The 16,614-nt window shown below is 42.0% G+C and overlaps 1 protein-coding gene and 1 non-coding gene across 15 annotated transcripts in view; one reads left to right on the top strand and one right to left on the bottom strand.

Annotated features, from left to right (window-relative positions):
* The window catches only part of RHBDD1 (rhomboid domain containing 1), a 214,585-nt gene that overhangs the window by 128,295 nt on the left and 69,676 nt on the right, over positions 1 to 16,614 (top strand). For 7 of the 14 annotated variants that reach the window (XM_033230025.1, XM_033230023.1, XM_033230027.1 and 4 more), the window contains exon 7: positions 13,069 to 13,280. The exons of 4 other annotated variants lie outside the window; for them this stretch is intronic. In XM_033230025.1, the coding sequence (XP_033085916.1) occupies positions 13,069 to 13,265 (197 nt within the window). In that variant the 3' untranslated portion in view covers positions 13,266 to 13,280. Of the gene's footprint in view, positions 1 to 1,676; positions 1,731 to 5,751; positions 6,029 to 13,068; positions 13,281 to 16,614 lie in introns of those variants that run through there. 3 more of the 14 variants (XM_033230036.1, XM_033230032.1, XM_033230029.1) reach the window with 2 other exon arrangements.
* LOC117095513 lies at positions 7,506 to 7,640 on the bottom strand. The gene has a single exon (XR_004442047.1). It is a non-coding gene; the product is annotated as a small nucleolar RNA SNORA48 (small nucleolar RNA).

Below are 16,614 nucleotides of genomic sequence, written 5' to 3'. Positions count from 1 at the left end.
CCTCCTCGTGGGGCAGCTGAGTGGGATGCTTACCTGAGACAGGAGATGGAGGGCACTGGCACCAGGAAGGCACTGGGTCTGTTTCCTTTTCTTACCTCTTTCTCTTTCTCCTCTTCCACGTGTTTTCTCTCCTCACCTATCTTAGGTCACTTACAGAAATCGTTCTTTTTACTTCCATTTCAATCAATTTTGGAGATTTCTCCAAAAAGATAATAAAGGTAATGAATACTTAAGCAGTAACATTTAGCAAGTCCCTTTTATGTACCAGGAATATCAAGTACATTTCATGCATTTTTTTCATTTACTTTTCACAAGAACTCATGAAGTAAGGTACAATTAAGGCAGAGAGGAAACTGAGTGAGTGATGGAGTCAGGTGTGAACCCAGCCCTATCTGACTCTAGAGCTCTTAACCACTCTGTATATTGCCCGTATATCTAATTTTAGGAATGCTCCGTTCTCTGTGTTTCCACCCCCATCCAGATGATGATAATATGAAAACAGTAACAGCTGGTACATACCTTGTACTGACCACTGGTCTGCCTGCTTTCCACACATTAACTTGTATAAGGCTCGCGGTAACCCATTACAGGTTCTGTTGCTGTCCCTGTTTTTGCGATCCCCATTTTTCAGGTGAGGCAACCAAGGTGCAGAGAGGCTAAGTAACTTGCCCACTTACTCAGGTTCAAATAGACTTATAATTGATGTTCAGTCTGTCATTCTTAATGCCTCGGGTGTCTTTCCCCTGTCACTTCATCATTTCTTAAAATTCATTTTACACCCATTTCAGACCAATCAGAGAAGAGATGCGAACTCCCTCCTGCTTAGCTTAGACATCCCAGCTACTCTTTCCAGTAACCTGTGGAATTCTTTCCTTATCCTTGCTGCAGTCTAAAGTGGTGATATATTGGACATTTCATCCAAAGGCTAAACTGAGACTAATGCCTAAGCGAGAAAGAAAAAATAGCAAATTCATTAACTAGGAATCTATTTACAGTCAATTCCCAAGGCTCATTGTGCAGTCAGTGGTTCTGCATCATTTAGAGTTGCTAATAAATGAAAGTCTTTGCGTCTTTCCAAGTGCCTTGATATTTACAAGTCTCATATTTTACCATAGGAAGTGGCTTCAACAAGCATATTCATGTGTTGACAGTTCTAATTAATACAAGTAATTAGCCCTGACAGAACTGTGAAAAGGAGACCCATTCATAAATTTGCTAATTATGTTACTCTGCTCAGAATGTAATCGCAGTCTAGTCTTTAATCATTTCTGTATATGGGCAAAAGGCCATCTTACTAAATTCTTCAGACTTTTATATTTACTTCTTGTAAGAAGATTTTATTGAAATTAATTTGTGGTTGCAATTTAATGTTCCAGTATGCAGGAACTAGTGAAGAACACAGATTATCTTTCCAGAAAGAAACAAGAAAATGAGAAAAGGCAGACAAGGGAGGAGGAAGGCATTAGGTACCTACCATATGCTTTCTCACATGTAAAGCTTGTACCTTTCTGCCTATTTTGATGCCTTTTCTGAAAATGAAGATAGTCTTATTTAGGCCACTGGTAGGTTTATGGTACAGAAAATTTGAAGATGGTTGGTTACTTTGATCCCGACTTGAGCCCTCTTCTCTTGGATGTAAATAGCCTGCTTTTTCAAGTGCTTTTGTTCTCGAGCAGGGGTTCTCAGCCTTGGCACTATTGGAACTTTGGGCTGGATGATTCCTTGTGGAGGTGAGTGTGACTGTCCTGTGTATTGTGCGGTGTTAAGTAGCATCCCTGGCCTCTATCCACTAGATGCAAGTGCACCTCTCCCCTAGTTCTGACCCTCAAAAGTGTCCCCAGACATTGCCACTTGTCTCCTGGGGAGCAAAATCACCCCTGGTTGAGAACCACTGTGCTTGAGAGTAAAATAATCCAGTAAAACTTCTATATAGAACACTTATAGCAGCTGTAGCAAAATCAGTAAAGCACCTTTTCTTAGAATCATTTACCAGGCATCATAGTACAGAATCCAGATTTGGAATGATATTCCTTGAATTACAATACCTCCTTCCTACTTTTCCAGCATTAAGCTCCCTCTGGTCCTCTTAGATAGAAAGTAAACTTGTGCTTGGTAGTAAAGTAGCTTATCTAAAACCCCTTTACTTTTCTTTTGGTTAATAGATACACTGGGCTCTCCACATTGATGGATTTAACATTTGAAGTTCTGATTACTCGCAGGTGACTCCAGTGTTCTGAGTAGTCAACTCCCAGTGTTCTTTGTCTTCCTTTCCAGTTCATTGATTCCTTACTTTGTGGTCTTGCTTTCCTCCCTCCACTGCTTAGATTTCTGGTTCTTATAAATACCTTCCATGTCCTTGCTTCTCAGCCTTTCTTCCACTTACCTGGAAAAATCCCAGACTTGAGTGAGCCTGGCCACTAGGCTTCTTGGAACGTGGATCTGGCAGCTAAGCCTTATTAGAGAACATGACTCAGCAGAGCAGACTGAGCCTATTACACATGCACATTAACCTGTCAACTATCCTAGACCTTCCCTAAGAAACTGGAATCCACCCCTAGGTAATGCCCCCAACCTCCCATCATGAAAACTACAAATGTACCTATTCTGTACTCACCACCCCCTACTTAACTTGTTCCTTCCTGACACCTGGGCAGGGAAGTCTTCTTCCCTTATCAAAAGCTAATCCTTCACCCACCTACCGCAACTTCTCAGAAAAATATTTTGTCATTGATTATTCCCTTTTCCCTTGTGTCTTCAGCCTCTCAGTCTCTACTGGATCCCTTCCATCAACACTGAAACATATTCTTAGTCTCTGTCCTCTCCTATCTTGAGAGAGAGAGGAAGAGAGCAAGTGAGTATGCAATAACCCACAGCAGCCTTTCAGTAACCATCCCTTGCCTTTCCATTTCCATTCATATTGTCCTCTTCGACTTTGAATCTTGCCTCTACTACTACAATCATGTTGCTACTCCCATTATTCCAATGAAACAGTTCTAGCTAAGTTCCCCTGCATCTTCTATGTCGCTAAGGCCTGGAGTCACTTTGCTTCCCCAAATTTACTTAACATAGTTAACTACTCCTTCCTTGAAACCATTCCTTTTTTTCTTTCTTATTTTCCCAGTGTCACACTTTCCTGGCTTTCCCGCTATGGTCTGGTCTCTTTCCTGGGTCTTCTTTGCAGGCCCACCCACCTCCACTTTACCTTTGAATATCAGCCTCCCTAATGACTTAATTCTAGGTCTTCATTTCTTCTCCCAAGGCTTTAGTTGCTATTTATATGCTGGCAACTTCCGAATTTATCTCTTCAGCCCAGTTTTCTTTCTGAGCTTCTAAAATTACATATAAATGTACTCAAGGACATCTCAGATGCATCATGTACAAACTGAATTTATAATTCTTTTATACCTTTGCAGCTCATTCCTTTCCAAGTGTGGCCTTTTGGACGTAGTGAGTAACCAAGCCTTCTTGATGGTAACTCAAGATACATCTCAAAACCTTTCACTTCTTTTTACATCCACTAGTGAGAGCCACTGTTCTTTACAAACAGATAGTAGAAGGTGAGGATGTAGAAATAAGAACCAGGTCACACAGGGCCTTGTAGGCCACCTAGGACTCTGATTTTTCCCTGAATGAGATGGACCCATTAGAGGGTTTTGCACAAAGGAGTAACATAATCTAATTTAACTTAGAAAGATCACTGTGGCTGCTGTATTGAGAATAATTTATAGAGCAGCATCAGTGGGCTAAATGCTATCCTCCGAAAGATATGACAACCCAGAACCTCCAAGTATGACCTCATTTGAAATAAGGCTCTTTGCAGGTAAATAAGGGAAGGATCTCAAGATGAGACCATCCTGGGTTAGGGACAGGTGTCCTGATAAGAGACAGAAATGGAGAAAGCAGACACAGATGAATGAGCCATGTGAAGACAGATTGGAGAGCAGTCACAAGCCAGGGAACACCAAGGATGGTCAGCACCACCCAAGGCTAGAGGCATGGAATGGGTTCTCCTGCAGAGCCTCCAGAAGGAACCAACCCTGCCAACAACCTTGATGTCAGACTTCTGGCTTCCCAAACTGCAAGAGAATAAAGTTCTGTTGTTTTAAGGAACTCAGTTTGCGATAATTTGTTATAGCAACCCTAGGAAACTGATAGAAGCAGCAAGGGTAAAAGCGGAAGACCAGTTAGGAGTCCACTGCAGTAATCCAGGCAAGAGAGGACTGCGGCTGCACTTAGGTAGTAGCTGTGAAGGAGATATAAAGAGGTCAGCTTCTGGACATATTTTGCAGGTAAAATAAAAGGATTTTTGGACAGAATGCTTGCAATTGTGAGAGAGAGAAGTGAAGAATGACTAAGGTTTTTGGCCAAAACCGCTGGAAAGTTGGAAGTAGTACAGGTTTACAGGAGTTAGAGTTCAGTCTCGGAGTCGTATAAATTGAGAGACTTAGTAGAGCTCCAGGTGCCATCATCCTGGACCCCTGTTGACTTTTAGGGATGGCATCATGTTTGACAGGCTACAGAAGAGACCCAGAGCCAGTGAACAAGACATAGAGTTTATTGAGAGGACTTACAGCATAGTCTAGAGGCAGCGGGCTAGACAGGAGAACCGCAACTGCTTGAAAAAGCACAAAGTTTATAGCAAAGACACAATGGAAAAAAACCACGGGCCAATATCACTGATGAACATAGACACAAAAATCCTCAACAAAATACTAGCAAAGCTAATATAGCAGCACATCAAAAAGTTAATTTACCATGATCAAGGAGGCATCATTCCTGGGATATAAGGTTGGTTCAACATACGCAAATCAATAAATGTGATTCGCCACATAAAACAAAAACCATATGATTGTCTCAGTAAATTGCTAGCTTTTCCAGCATTATTTAGGAGAGTAGTTAACTAGTGTTAAATAAATAGATCCTTGATGCTACTCATCTTGGAGCTATGGAGAGTTCCCCAGGTGAGAATCAGGTCAATCACAAGCAATGCCTGCAATTTGGGCCATCTGTCCTTGCACTCTTCACCGTAAGGCTCATCCTTGGTATCAGTTTTCTCTGCCTATGGTACCTAACTAGATAGAAGGGATTCTTCTAGGGGCCTCCTCAGTAGCCCAAAAGCAACACTGTTCACTAGAAGTATCTGCAGTAACGGACGTGCTCTGTGTTTTCATTGTCCAATATGGTAGCCACTAGCCACAAGTGCTGAGCATGTGGAATGTATTTACAAATGGATAATAGGAGGTGAGGATGTAGAAATAAGTACAACTTAGTGCAACTGAGGAATTGAGTTTTCAGCTATACATAATTTTAATTCATATAAATTTAAGTAGCTATGTGTGCCTGGTGGCCATTGTATCAGTGCAGATCTAGAGCACTAGTTCTAAAAGTGTTGCCTGGAAGCTTGTTAGAAATGCACATTTTTGGACAGTGGCCTCAAACTCCTGGGCTCAAGCAATCCTCCCACCTCAACCTTGTGGATAGTCAGCCGAGACTACAGGCATAGGCCACCACATCCTTTTTAATTTTTTTTTTTTTTTTTTGGTAGAAATGGGAGTGGGGTGGGTTGTGGAGCATGGGAGATCTACTGCACCAGAAGCTTTGGGTATGAGATGCAGGATTCTGTGTTTTAATAAGCTCTGCAGGTATGATTCTGTTGTACACTAAAATTTGAGAACCATTGCTGGATCCCACTCTCAGAATTCCTGATTTAGTTGTCCTGGGATTGGGTCTGAGAATTTGTTTTTCTAATAGAGTCCCTGATGATGCTGTGGTGCAGATCTGGATCATCTGAGATCTATTATAGAAGATGGACCAACTCTTTGTGAGGTGGCTTCAGTTCCCAAGAGTAAATTGCATAAATCCCACATAACAAATATTTCAAGTTAGGATATCCCAAGTGTACCCTCCATACTTGATGAAAATCTTCCTAGCTTTTTTCCCATGATCTGGTAACAAACTATGTCTGGCTCATATGAGGGCTGTTAAGTACTTGTTGAATTAATAAAGAGATTATATAAATTAGCCTGAATAAAATATCTGAAGTTGAGAATTCTTATCCCACCTCTAACTTTATGCATGTGAGGGCCTTTTGGCCTTCATGATAATCTGTTAGTGGAATTCCACTTTTCTGATCTGTAATTCTACAACTCGTTGTAGAAGTCATTGTTGTAGTAATTTTTCTCTCTGTAGCTTGATACATTTTAATTGTTATAGTGGAAAGAAGATAATTCTTAGCTAGAGAAGGGCGTAGTGTGTCCATACCCTCAACAGGCATTTGCAAACGTGTGTGTGAGAGGGCTTTTGGGTTGTTGAAATGATAGGAGTCAGGATAAAGGGGATATAATTTTCATTCAGTGCCAGGGACCCAGGAATGTTAAATACCCTGCATGCACAGGACTGTCCTGTACAATGAAGGGAAACTCTGTAACCTGTTGGTAGGTGACAGTAATATTTCTTCAGTAAAATTACTTCTAAGGCCATGAGGCTCTTTTGCTACTTATATCTCTTCATGAGCATTTTGTATGAGTTTGACTTATCTCATAGGAAGGTGAAGCGCCCTCTGTTGGGCTCTTGCATAACATAATTTAATTCTTGCAGCACATATTTAGTGCTCTGTGGTTTACAAAGATAGGAGACATGAGCCTACCTACAAAGAAGTTACAGTACCAGCAATAAGCTGGAAATGATGTAAGAGTTGTATAAACTGTAGGAACACAGAGGGGATATTACCTGGTTTATCAGTTAAGGTTCAACCAAGAGACAAAACCAGTGGACATATATTAAGAGCTATTATTGCAAGGAAGTGCTTACGCGATTGTGGAGGCTGAGCAGGCAAGTCCAAAATCTGTAGGGCAGGCCATCAAGAAGAGTGAGCAGGAACTCTCAGGCGCATGGCTGAAGCTGCAGTCCACAGGCAGAATTTCTTCTTCTTCAGGGAAGTTTCAGCTCTGCTCTTAAAGCCTTTTGACCAATTGAATCAGGCTCATCCACATTATCTAAAATAATCTCCCTTAAAGTCAGCTGATTATGGACTTTAATCACATCTGCCAGATACCTTCACAGCAGCACTCTGATTAGTGTTTAACTGAATAACCTGAGATGGTAACCTAGCCCCCTTGACACACAAAAAAGAGCATCGCACTTGGAGGTTGAATGTTGGAGCACTTTCTCTGAAACGTGGCATTTGTTCTGACCCTTGAAAACAGGACATTTTTAAGTGGGGTAGTTGGCCTTCTTGAGGGGGTGACTATTAAAAATTAACCAACGGAAACAATAAAAGAAGCCAAGGCATGAAAGTATAATCAGTGTTTGCAGAATGGCTAGTTGTTGCTATGTGGCTTTTCCCTGAACCTCAGATCTCAATTTCCTCATCTAAGAAGTGGGTTCAGTACTTGTCATAACTGTTCTCCAAGATGGAAGGAAATGATATTTGAGGGTGCCTTTTGGAAACAGTAAGCACTATGATTGCTAAGGGATTTTTTTTCTTTCTTTCTTTCTTTAACCATCCATGTGTCCAAGGCATGGACCAGGCATAGGCACAGGCCAAAAGTCAAGCAGGGATAAACAAGGGGTTGCTTTGTCTCTGGCTGATGTGAGATGGGCACCACCAACTAGAAGCTACTCTTCCCACATCAGAACCCTGAGGTGTTTTATAGTCACGGTGGTGGCGACAGTAGCATTGGTGAGAGTGTGAGGTTGGTGTGATAAAAACCAAGGCTCGGCGGGTAACACAGAGCCTGATTGTTGCAGGTTTTGTCTAAAATTTGTGTTTTTAAGAAAAAAAAGTGACAGTCTCTTGACCTTAGTTCCTAATGGGCTAAAAGAATGAAAAACATCCCTGTATATAAGTCTGTGCCCAACTGTCACAAAGAGGCAATAGCCATTTGCTCTGGGCTAACACGGCTCAGCCTTTTTTTTTTTTTTTTTTTTTTTTTTTTTTTAAACTGAAGTAGACCTGTTTTTGATGCTTGAGATATTAGGGGTGAGGGAGAGTCATTTATTATAAACGTGTTGAATACTTTGCCTAAATAGGGAAAGGGAGTTAAACTAAGTCCAAGGAAGCTGTTCCAAGTTTCTTAGGTAATGGCCATTATGGCCAATTGACTCCGTCACCAAAGAAAGCACCAGAAAATGATGCTAACGTGAGTACCGTTTGACAGACTTCTTTCCTTTTCAGAGTGCTGTCCTACAAACCAAACAAGTCTCCCCCAATTGTTAAAGCCATATGCATTTTGAAGGAAATTTAATCCATATGTTCCTGAGTCACTTATGCCTGTCATTAAAAAGTTATTTTTTAAATGTGATTTCATGTTTGAAGTCATTTTAGAGTATTTTTAGTAGACGCTCATTCTTCATAATGCTAAATTTTTCTTGGTTTGTTTTCTTGTTTTATTTAAACACACTGTATATCATCTTAACACATCCTGTGGTGAGACACAAAGGGAATCTTGAACTCAGAAGGAGGGTCTGGTGTACCGGAGTAACACATTTGAGGCAGTCAGTTTCTATTTTCAGAAGTTTGTAACTGTTCCCCCTCCTTCATTTTTTTATTTTATGTCCTGGGCCACTTTTAACCTGGTCACATCATCACCCCAGCCCTCTCCTACCCTATTCCCCAAATGGTTGTCCATGAGATGAAAAGGGAAAAGAGAAAAGTGACAAAGAATAAAATCACATGGCCTCCTAGGATATATTTCTGTGCTATGCTGTGTGATCCTTTCTTTCCAGAATTGAATGTATTTTCCCCTTTTACCTACTGTTGTTGCTAGCCGGGAGAATTAAGGTGTTTCTCAAAGTGTCAACAAAAGAGAGAAATAAAACTGAATTGAGGAGCAGTCTCTAGCTTCTCATTTTTAGGGCAAATAGAAGATGGTGTCTGCTTAGAACTGAAACGAATTGAAAAACGGTTTCATTTTTTACTAAAATAAGCTTTCCGCCAACACCCCCTTTTAACCTTTGTCTGTTTGGAGTCTCATGATATGGACCAAGTTTTATCTGTACACGAAGCATCCTGGTTTGTGTGTGAATTTGTCCATCGTGAACATCTGTTGGCTGCCAGAGGGCACGGAAGCAGCCTTATTTTTAGGCAGTGTAGAGATCTGTTTCCCTTCCGAGTGCCTGCTCGGGCAGCAGGTATGTAGCATCAAACATAGCGAGAGGCATTCACCACCTGGAGGAATAAAGATGTAAGGAGTTCACACTTTTTCTTTTCATCTCTGCCAGCCCATGAAATACTTTCCAGTGTACTTTTTTAATTTGGTTCTCAAAACTGCCCGGAGGACCATGGTTTTATTTTGTTTCCATAAGGAAACTGAGACTCAGGGATGCGACTTTCTTCAGGATTTCACAAGGCGATCTTGGGAGCTGGAGTGTGCCTCGGAGAGGAGGGATGTCCTGCCCATCATGTGGGGACATTTGAGGACCTTCGTGGACTTTTGAAAGCTCTGCCCCATGTCATTTCAAGTGTATTAAAATATATGCAATCTCATATCTGTCCCACAGATCCCGTGTATAATATATATCATCATATATGTGAGTTGAGTTGTAAATAGTTGAGATGGTATATTTCATAGACACTTAATTAAATGTATATTACTTCTAATTTTATAGTTTCTTTTTTCATTTTGGAGCCAACTAATTATTTTGAGGTCTGGAACATTTTCATGGGCCTTTAAAAACCTCACCCTCCCTGAGTGCTGTCCCTACAGTGGCTGAAGCCGCCTTTTGTTCTCATTCACTCCTGTTCTCCTCCTCACACCTGTGGCAGAACCGAGGCAGGTGCTTAATAAATACTTGTTGGTGAATGTGCAAGTGAGTGAGAGAAGGAATAGAAGAAGTAACAAATAAGTGAAGTACAAGTAAGTGGCGAAGTCTGGTGTCGAAGGACATCTGAACCCTCTGCGGGCTCATTTTCTTTGCCGTGCCATCACAGTGAAGCAGAACGAGCATCTTCAAGCTGTGTGTCAAAGTGTGTTCCTCCTCATTTCTCATTGTTTTGTTCCAAGCCAGTGTTCTTCTCTGTTACAGCTAAGGCATGAGAAAGAATAGACTACCAGGATATTTGACTTCTGATAGCTTCATGAAGCAGCAGTAGCCACTTTCAGATCATACTCCATTCTTTTCTCTCTGTTTAGTTGCTATAGTTTAGTTTTTTGCCTTGCAAATATGGGATAAATGTGGCTACTAATATTCAAATATTCAGACAAGTTTCTTGACAAAACCAGAGAGGTGTTTTTTTGCCTGTTGTTTCTTTTGGTTTGTTTTCTTTAGAATACTAGACGTTTGCTCTAAGTTATCTGTCATGTGATTTGTGTGTTTTGGTGAGATACGATTTTTTTTTTAAATCCAAAGGTGAATTTTTGTAGCCTTTCTTCAAAGCTCTAAAATTTGGTGGAAAGGAACTTATTGAACATGACAGAAAACTAGAGAGAAAGCGAAAGCCCCCTCCTTTTTTTTTTTTTTTTTTTAATTTTACTTTTAAGTTCTTGGATACATGTGCAGAACATACAAGTTTGTTACATAGGTACACATGTGCCGTGGTGGTTTGCTGCACCTGTCAGCCTGTCATCTAGGTTTTAAGCCCCACGTGCATTAGGTCTTTGTCCTAATGCTCTCCATCCTCCTGCCCCCTAACACCCAACAATCCCTGGTGTGTGCTCTTCCCCTCCCTGTGTCCATGTGTTCTCGTTGTTCAATTCCCACTTACGAGTGAGAACATGTGGTGTTTGATTTTCTGTTCCTGTGTTAGTTTGCTGAGGATGATGGCTTCCAGCTTCGTCTATGTTCCTGCAAAGGACATGATCTCATTCTTTTTTATGGCTGCATAGTATTCCATTGTGTATATGTGCCACATTTTCTTTATCCAGTCAATCATTGATGGAAAAAGCCCACTTCCTGACAAAGAAACACAAAGGTGCTAAATGAGAGGAGGGAAGAGAGAGATGGGAATTACCTAAAGAGCAAAACCATCGTCTTCTTTCTCAGCCCTGCTACGCTGCCTGGAAAAAGGGATCTTCCCCTATGAGAGGGCCTGGGAAGGTTGCTCCACCCAGTTCATCTGGACTCCCAGGGTCACTAGATGGCACCAGGGCAGATGTGGGCCACATTCAAAACCCTGCAGTGCTACTTCATGGGCCGAGTTTCTGGGTCAAGGCAGGAGCTGGAAATGGTGGAACTTGCCCTCCATCTATGGAGTTTTTGAGTCAGTCATTCAGCAAATAATGACTGGACACCTGTGATAGTGACCTGACAGTGAGCAGCACAGACTATCTCTTGAGTCCAGGGACTCTCTGCTCACACTTGGCCAGGCTCTTGCTCTTCGAGGGTGCCTTTCATGAAGTCTGTTTGAAATGTTTTGGTTTTTGTCAGTTTTTGGTTGGGTTATAGGTAGGTTCACAAGTTACCATGTGTATTCAGAAGACCAAATCCCTCCATTTATCAACTAAAGTTAAAGAAAGGAAAGAAGCCTGTAGCAAAAAAAAAAAATTAAGCATGCAAACCTTTACGTTCCCCCCATTGCTATATGATTTTCTGTATTTACGTTTTAATCTATTGGTAGGCCTGGATTTCAGAGTAGAGATTCAGACCCCTACCTGAGTTTGGGTTGTGCCCTCTGGCTGCCATCCTTCCTCACAAAAGTTCCTCCCTGGACTTCAGCCTCGGGGTTCTTGTTCACTTCCGGTATTTCTTTTTTGCAGTTTGTGTGTGTATGTGTGTGTGTGTGTGTGTGTGTGTGTGCACAAAACTCTATAGTGTTGATTGTCCTTAAATGATCTTCTTCTAAACTCATCCAAACCATTTAATTTGTAGCAGGAATCCCAAAGTATATCCTCCCCAGAGAAAGATTGAGAATTGCCTGGCATCAAGTCCAGGAAATAATTACTCAAAAAAATTGTGTAAGACATTTTCCTGTGCTAGAGATGTTGGTGACCACGAAATGGGTACCTGGGGGACATGTCTGGCCTCATTGTCTGAGAAAGTTGGGAAGTGAGTATTTGACTATTCCCCTTTCCACTCTGCTTCCTCATTTGCTTTGCCATTTACCCAAGTGCCCCCATTCTAAGACTGGTGCTTACTGATCAAGAGCAAAGCTCTATGCCTTAGGGGTAGTTCATAAAATGATTCCTAGATGTAATATTCACTCTCTTCCCTGGCTAGTCCCCTTCAGCAAGGACCTCTCTAACATTTTATGTTTGAATTGTTTTCTTCCAGAGACAAAGGTAAGTTAGATCAAGAGTAAACAGACGGAGATGTTCATTCTTGGAAGCAGCAAGCATTTTGTTATCATTGTTATTGTCTGAGCAAGTGAAAACCAGATGAGAGGGGCCTTGATCTGCCTCCTTCACTAGCAGAAGTGAGGTAGATCATATCTTTCTTGCAGCATTCCTGTGAGTGTTAGAGCAACCCCAGAGCCCATGAATAAGGCTACTCTGTTAGAATGATCATTCTGCCTGTTCACCCTCCTAGCTGCCCACCCCTGAGAGTCTCCTTTTCGTTCACTTGGGCTCTTTGGTTGCAGAGTGGCTGCCTCTCTGCAATGAGCTTGAGGGTTTTGTGGGGAAGAGGCCCAGAGCCCCTCACCGCCTTTCCACATGCTTGCCTCCTTACCCAGGTTCACAGGCCTTGACAGATGGCCAGCATTTGTCTCACCTGCGATTCCTTTTTACATAGCACTTGGTGTAACACTTCAAGGAAATAATTAGCATTCTGAGTCTTCTCTGCCCTGTGCATAGAATGTGGGGAGGTTCTGCTGAAGAGGGACTTGAGCCCAGAGTATTGTATGGGTGTTGCCCTTTTGAGTCCTGAGTGTCAAGGTATTAACTTCTTTAGAGTCACTTTTTCATTGAACAAGGATGTACAAAAGAGACATCTAGTTATTAGATTCTTCTGGTTTGGCTGTAAAATGAATGGAAATGTACCTGTGGAAGTGATTTGCATAGATTTCCAGGCACCAGGATCCTCTTTAGTGTCCCGCACCCAAGAGCAGGGTGGATACCCACTGCAGTCTGAGAGTTGTGAACCGTACAGTGCTCATGGTGTCATTGTGTAATTGGAGATCACTCTTTTCAGGTACCTCGCCAGTGCATGGCTCAGGCACATCCTGGAGATCTTGGTGCTCCCATTACCATTTTCAGGCCATGTATCCCTTCCAGGCTGTGCTCCTGTGGCACAGACAAAGACCTAGTTCCACTGCTCTGATGGCCACACGTGAGCCTGCAGCAGTGATTCCTTGGTACGTGGAGAGAACTGGGACTCTTAATGGGTAGCAAGAAGATTATGTTTTTAAAACCACCAGCTCCTCCTTCCATTTAGTTGGCATTTCCATTTCTAACATAAAATCTTTCAGATCTGAGCTCTCCTAGGGCCTCCCAAGATTTAATATGGTGCCCCAGAATGATAAATGAGAATAAAGAGAAACTCTTCATAACAGGACCATGTAGAAAACTGGAATCGATTAGGTAACTAACTTGATTGTGGTACTCATTTCACTACACACACACACAGACACACACACACACACACATCTATAAATACATCTATAAAATCATCACATTGTATACCTTAAACTTACACAATTTTATTTGTCAATTAGACCTCAATAAAGTTGGAGGTGAGGGAGGTCTGAACTCAATGACAGTTTGCTTTCCTCAGAATGGCCATGGGGTGAGGGAGGGCCCGGCTCCTAGAGGGAGCAACTTCTTGATTTTCCTCATTCTTTCTCATTTCCCCGCCGCGGCCACCCAGAAGCAGTCCTATTCAGATGATAGAAAACCTTGTCAGTCCTCCTAATGAAAGGGGGAGTTTGGTACAGAACAGGGGAATCTGCTTGGATTTAAAGATGGTGTCAAACTATTGTCCAATGCCGGGAAATGCATTTATTTCTACATGAAGAAGGAACTCTTTAAAATCTGTTAGGCTTGGAATTTTCGACAATGATCTATACATAAACTCCTTAAGTATTGCCTTGTGTACTGACATATTAAAAGTTATGATGATGCTTAGGAACTACGTATTATTTGGGAAATATTTGAAAAGAGATAATACACAAAAGCAAGATTTCATTGTCGCCAATAGATAGCAAGCAAGGTTACCTTGTCCCTCTGAGGGATCTGATTGAGTGCATTTGGCTGCAGGAGTAATATAAGTGGCCCCAGGGTGTTGTGTTCTATATCTAGATCTGGGGGACAGTCACACTTATGGTTCCAGTTGAAAATAGGTCTCCTGCCTCCATTAGCATAACAGGGCCTGTCTGGTCACAAGTCCTGACTGTTTGGTTTGGAGACTATGTGCAGTATGGATTGGAGCAGAGGTGCAAAGCCCCAAGTTTTGGGTACCAGGGACACTTGGAAGGTATGAGAGCACAGCCTGCTCTTCCCTCAAGGCCAACCCGAACTTAGCAGCCAAGCAGGGCTTCTGGGGCAGTCCAGATGTGGAGCTGTTGTCCATTGTCACTTATGTCCTCTGTCACCTTGTCCGTGTCCTCTGGTCATACTAGATCTTGGATATGCCCACCCTCCGGAGACACCACTAGACAAAGAGAAATGAGGATGCCTAGTCAATGACTTCCCAAGTCCAAGATGAGACGTCTGCTTCAGCTGCTTTGACATGCAGCAACATCAAAGGAGCAGTATCCCAGTATCCCGATATAGTAACGATTTATTGTAAATTATCAAAATGTGTGAGCTTTACCCACACCTCCTTACCTCGAAACCTGTCCCTGCCTTTTCCTCTTCTTTGACCATCCCATCTTCAATGTGTAGGAGACTCACCACCGTACACTGATGAAGAACGCACACAGTTCTGTGCAATGCTGCCGCTACCTTAAGCTTGTCTAGAGGAAGAGAAGAGACCCCAGTCTGACTTAACACATCAGGCTATTGTCTTATTTTGAGAGGAGGAGAGAAGGGAGGATTAGGAGTACCTTACCGGGGGCCTGGGTATGGCTTGTAAGTGCTGTAGGCACAAGGTACTATGACTTGGGCCTATCGGGTAGGTGTCTGGAGTGAGGCCTCTTGGCCCTAGGGCACAAGGGCAGTGATAAATTTCAGTGACCACCATACTGCTCTGATATTTTTCCCCACTTGGCAGCATTTTATATATAAAACTGAGGCTTCATTTATTTTGATCCCCTCTTCCCATTGAAAGAGCCATGATCTTTTTCTTAGAGACCCCAAACAAACAGGGTAGATGGCAGAGGCCTCTTGTGTGGCACAAGACTCGGGTTCCTGGTTTACCCTTCAGGCAGGGATAAGGCTAGCCCCACAAATGGGACTCAGAAACAAGCCACTGCTCTCCTGAGTGCCTGTCTTCATGTAAAAAGGGATCTTTGTGGTCATTTGTTTCTATGCCTTTGTTTTGGAAATGAGGAACTTGAGGCCCAGAGAAGTCAAGGAGCATCACTGGATGTCTGGCATCTCTGGTTTCCCAGTTCAGTTTGTGTCTCCCCTTCAGCAAGCTACCCCTCCCTTTAGTTTTGCATGTAACACAGTCTTGCCTTCATGACTGCCACCTCCCTTTTTTCTGTAAACACGAAGATGAAGTGTATTTGCTTTGCTTTTCAGCCTTGTCTGCCCCACTGAGTGTCCAAAATAGCCGGCTGGAATTCATGAGAATGTTATGTCTTCAGATGTTTATAATCCAAAAGAATCCCTTATGGTTTTTTATAATAAAACAACTTAGATGTTGGTATTTTGTGTTGGAAAGGCGAGCGAAGTTCACAATGCAGCAATTACAATGCAGTGCATTATGTATAATTTGTAGCCTGCCCCAGGAGCGATGGTGAACGGTGAAACACCATGCTGGCCCTGTAGCGTAATTAGCAGGATCCAACGCTGCACAGGGAGAAGCATAATAGTTGTCATCCGAGGTAAATAAAAGTAAGGAAAAGTTCTGATACACCCCAAATTATATAAAGAGCAGCTCCTATATCAGGCTGCAAGTATGTCAAGAGTCTTCATTGCTAGTTGAAGAAATCTTTTGAGGTTTAGCAGCTCATAAGTTCACACTGGGAATTGCCCTGTTGTTCTAAGGTTATAAGTCTTGTCTTTGAAATTTAACAGTTGTACTTTTATATTGAGTTCCTCCAATAGTACCATTGTCAACATGAGGAGTTTGCATTTTAACATAAATTTGAACAATGCGGTTTTAAAAGAGTTCACCACATGAAAAAGAGGCTGTTTGGACATGTTTTATGCATTATTTTCTCTATAGTATTTAAAGCTATAAATGACTCATAGAAGTGTGTTCCATTTAGATCCATCATGTTGGTGTAGTGTCCTCACTGCCCTTATTTTTTCTACGCTGAAATAATTATCTGAAAACAGGTCTAGGCCTTTTGCCAAGTCACTTGCCCTTAATCTGTCTTCAGATCCATAGAAACAATTCTAGAACACTGTTACACTTGGTCTAAACAGCAACGCACTTTGTGCCTTTTCATGGTCATCTTTTTTTTTTAATTCAAATGTTCAATTTGCACTCTTTTTTCCCCATGTACCAATTACAACCCTTCCTATAGCCTGCTGGTTCCCCATTAAAAATCTCTAATTTTTTGCTAAGCCACCAGTTGGAGTAAAGAAAGGTTGGGTGGTACAGGGAAAGATGTGTGTACTGGTGTCC

The sequence above is a fragment of the Trachypithecus francoisi genome, unplaced genomic scaffold (genome assembly GCF_009764315.1).
Source record: "Trachypithecus francoisi isolate TF-2019V2 unplaced genomic scaffold, Tfra_2.0 Lachesis_group13, whole genome shotgun sequence".
Lineage (NCBI taxonomy): Eukaryota > Metazoa > Chordata > Mammalia > Primates > Cercopithecidae > Trachypithecus > Trachypithecus francoisi.
Note: the sequence above shows the minus strand (reverse complement) of the source record. Positions and strands in the feature narration are given on the sequence as shown.